Source organism: Stegastes partitus, unplaced genomic scaffold, assembly GCF_000690725.1.
Source record: "Stegastes partitus isolate 25-593 unplaced genomic scaffold, Stegastes_partitus-1.0.2 Scaffold991, whole genome shotgun sequence".
NCBI classification, from domain to species: domain Eukaryota; kingdom Metazoa; phylum Chordata; class Actinopteri; family Pomacentridae; genus Stegastes; species Stegastes partitus.
Window position 1 is genome coordinate 170,049 of NW_007578722.1, and position 2,465 is coordinate 172,513.

Genomic DNA, 2,465 nt, shown 5'->3' on the forward strand with positions numbered 1-2,465 from the left:
GCCTGAGCCATCTAATTGGCCAAAGTAAATGTAAACTGCTTTACTTTATTGGATCTGTTTTTAAATCTGGGAATATATTAACCTATATATGTAATATTTAATAATATTCAATACCAGCTTATTTACTTGTGCTTAACATCAAGATAGGTATTTATTAATTTGTTTTATTTTTCCTTTTCTAATACAAGCATACACAAGCACTGGATACATGCAGGAAATTGCAACTATGCTAAGTGCAAACTTTTTTGTTAAAGATTTTTGTAAAATTCCTGGTTGTTCATTAATAACTGTACTGAAGGTACTGTGAAAACATAAGGAGCAAATTTATGGGACAGAGCTTTGTTGTGCAGGTAGAATATACTTTATCTGTACTTCAGATTAGAACCCTACATAACACCTAACATGCATCCAGTACTTGTCTTCTCTCCAAATAGACGGAACACAGAATGTCAGAGATGCAAGTGGCCACTGTTTTGCAGCATCCAAAAAATGGCAGAAACAAAATGATTAAACTGATGTTGCTACCTTTTGGATTATAAGCAATACATTGAAAGGGATATGACGGTGGGCTAGCAAGGAAACGGGAGCAGTGGAGGCCAGAGAGAAGTGGGGCAACAAGGTAGAGGGGTAGGGAGTGCAGAGATGCTGGCTGAATGACAGCGATGGACTCTTGACGTTTTCCAGCAGCTGCAGGCGAGCAGCAATGGATTGGAGGGATGCCATTACCACCTGGAGAGATTATTCCATGTCAGCGTTGCTGGTGGAGAGGTGAGGAGCAATGTTTTTGGTGCTAGATCTTCATCCGACAATGGACTATTTACCTGATGACGGTCTTGCACCATATTCATTTTTGTAAATGAGACAGTGAGTGTGAGTCTGATTGAAACTTTTAAATATGCAGACCTGCCTCATGACACAAATGTGCAAGTCGTCCCTATCACCAAACCTAAATGAATATGTCACTCTTACTGCTTAGAAGATTTAAGGATGCATTTTGAATGTGACTGTGATTAAAACAACACACAAACACACACAATGAAATTAAAATGGTTGACTTCTTTATAAATTGGGAACCAGTCCACAAATACATCAATAATACTGATCCTGGCACGGCAGTAACACTGTGACATGATATGGGAGAATCACTCTGCTGGATGAATATTTCAGAGGATTTCAGTAACAAGGTTACTCTACAACTCTACACAGCTCTAAGACTACATTGACTGAATCAGAGAAAAGTTCATCAATTATTAATTAACACTGGTTGCATTAAGAGAAAGATGTGGGTGAAGCGACGGGGGGTGGGGTTGTGCGTGAGTAGAGTTTGTTGTTGTAGTCTTCAAAGCTGCAGCTGTGTTAGTCTGTGTTCCACAACAATGCCAACATAAATCAGTAAAAACAGTATGTTTCAGTGTGGCAGGGCAGGGAGGATGGTTCCTAGACAGGGTCCAAAGCCCACCCTGTATCCTTCTCCTTGACAGTAACCTAGGCACAGAAAGATATTTGACATTAGTATAATTAAAAACATGTCATTATGATGATCAGTATTATATCATGTGTGCTTATCTGAAATATATAGATTTAAATCTGCTACAGTGATTATAATTGAAAAAAGCAAACCAGGTCCTGTGACTCTCCTCAGCTGAGCAGGAAATGGCAAAGAGAAGAAATACAGAGTGCACAACAGAAGTGAGTACACCCTTAAACATTAAATGATTCAAAATGATACTACCTTACAGTGATTACATTATTTCTGAGTTGAACGGTAGCCCATATATTAAGTTCAAAAATACAGGCCCTGCTGTAGGAACAACGTATACAACACAAGTTAGTACTCTCGTTCCTTTCTGCAGCTGCTCTTTGCTAGAGGGGTTGTGTTGCTCTGCCTTTCTCCTTCAAATACTCCAATGGTATTCTGTTGGATTCAAGTCAGGTAAGATGCTTGGTCTGGTCATAGCTTTCACTCGCTTCTTCTTTAGAAACTCCTCTTGTCAGGCCGTTTTTGGTATTTCCACATTTTCTTGGATGCTGTCCATAGAGGTTAAGGTCACACTGAGCTTTTACAGAAATTCTGATATCTCTTGATAACTACAGTATCAAGTTTAAAGGCCCCTTACATTTTTCAGTGCACTGTCTCTGGCAAGAAGCTAAGAGGAGCACCACTGCAGTTCTGAATAGTGGTACTGTGGCCCATTCAATACATCATGTTTACTACTGGAGCAGGATTTCAGTTGTTTTTTAGTTGGTCACTGATCTCACTGTATCCTTTTCTATTTGCCTTTCATTTTCAACTTTTCAAAGTCTCTCAATCAGATTTATTTGTTCTTCTAACCGTTCTTTTCCACGTGAAGCCATGATGCAGAAATGCAGATTGACACAGCCCATAGGTTCAAAATTGAGGAAGTTCTGGTGTCTATAGGTCACTTAATAACTTTGTTTTTTCAGTTGGACTAACTGGGAATCTG

General features: G+C 39.1%; 1 protein-coding gene across 1 annotated transcript in view; it reads right to left on the bottom strand.

Moving 5' to 3' along the window:
• Positions 1 to 1,036: 1,036 nt before the first annotated feature.
• fah (fumarylacetoacetate hydrolase (fumarylacetoacetase)) overlaps positions 1,037 to 2,465 on the bottom strand; it is a 16,761-nt gene continuing 15,332 nt past the window's right edge. The window contains exon 14 of the mRNA XM_008294748.1: positions 1,037 to 1,485. Within this exon, the coding sequence (XP_008292970.1) occupies positions 1,409 to 1,485 (77 nt within the window). The 3' untranslated portion in view covers positions 1,037 to 1,408. The remainder of the gene's footprint in view (positions 1,486 to 2,465) is intronic.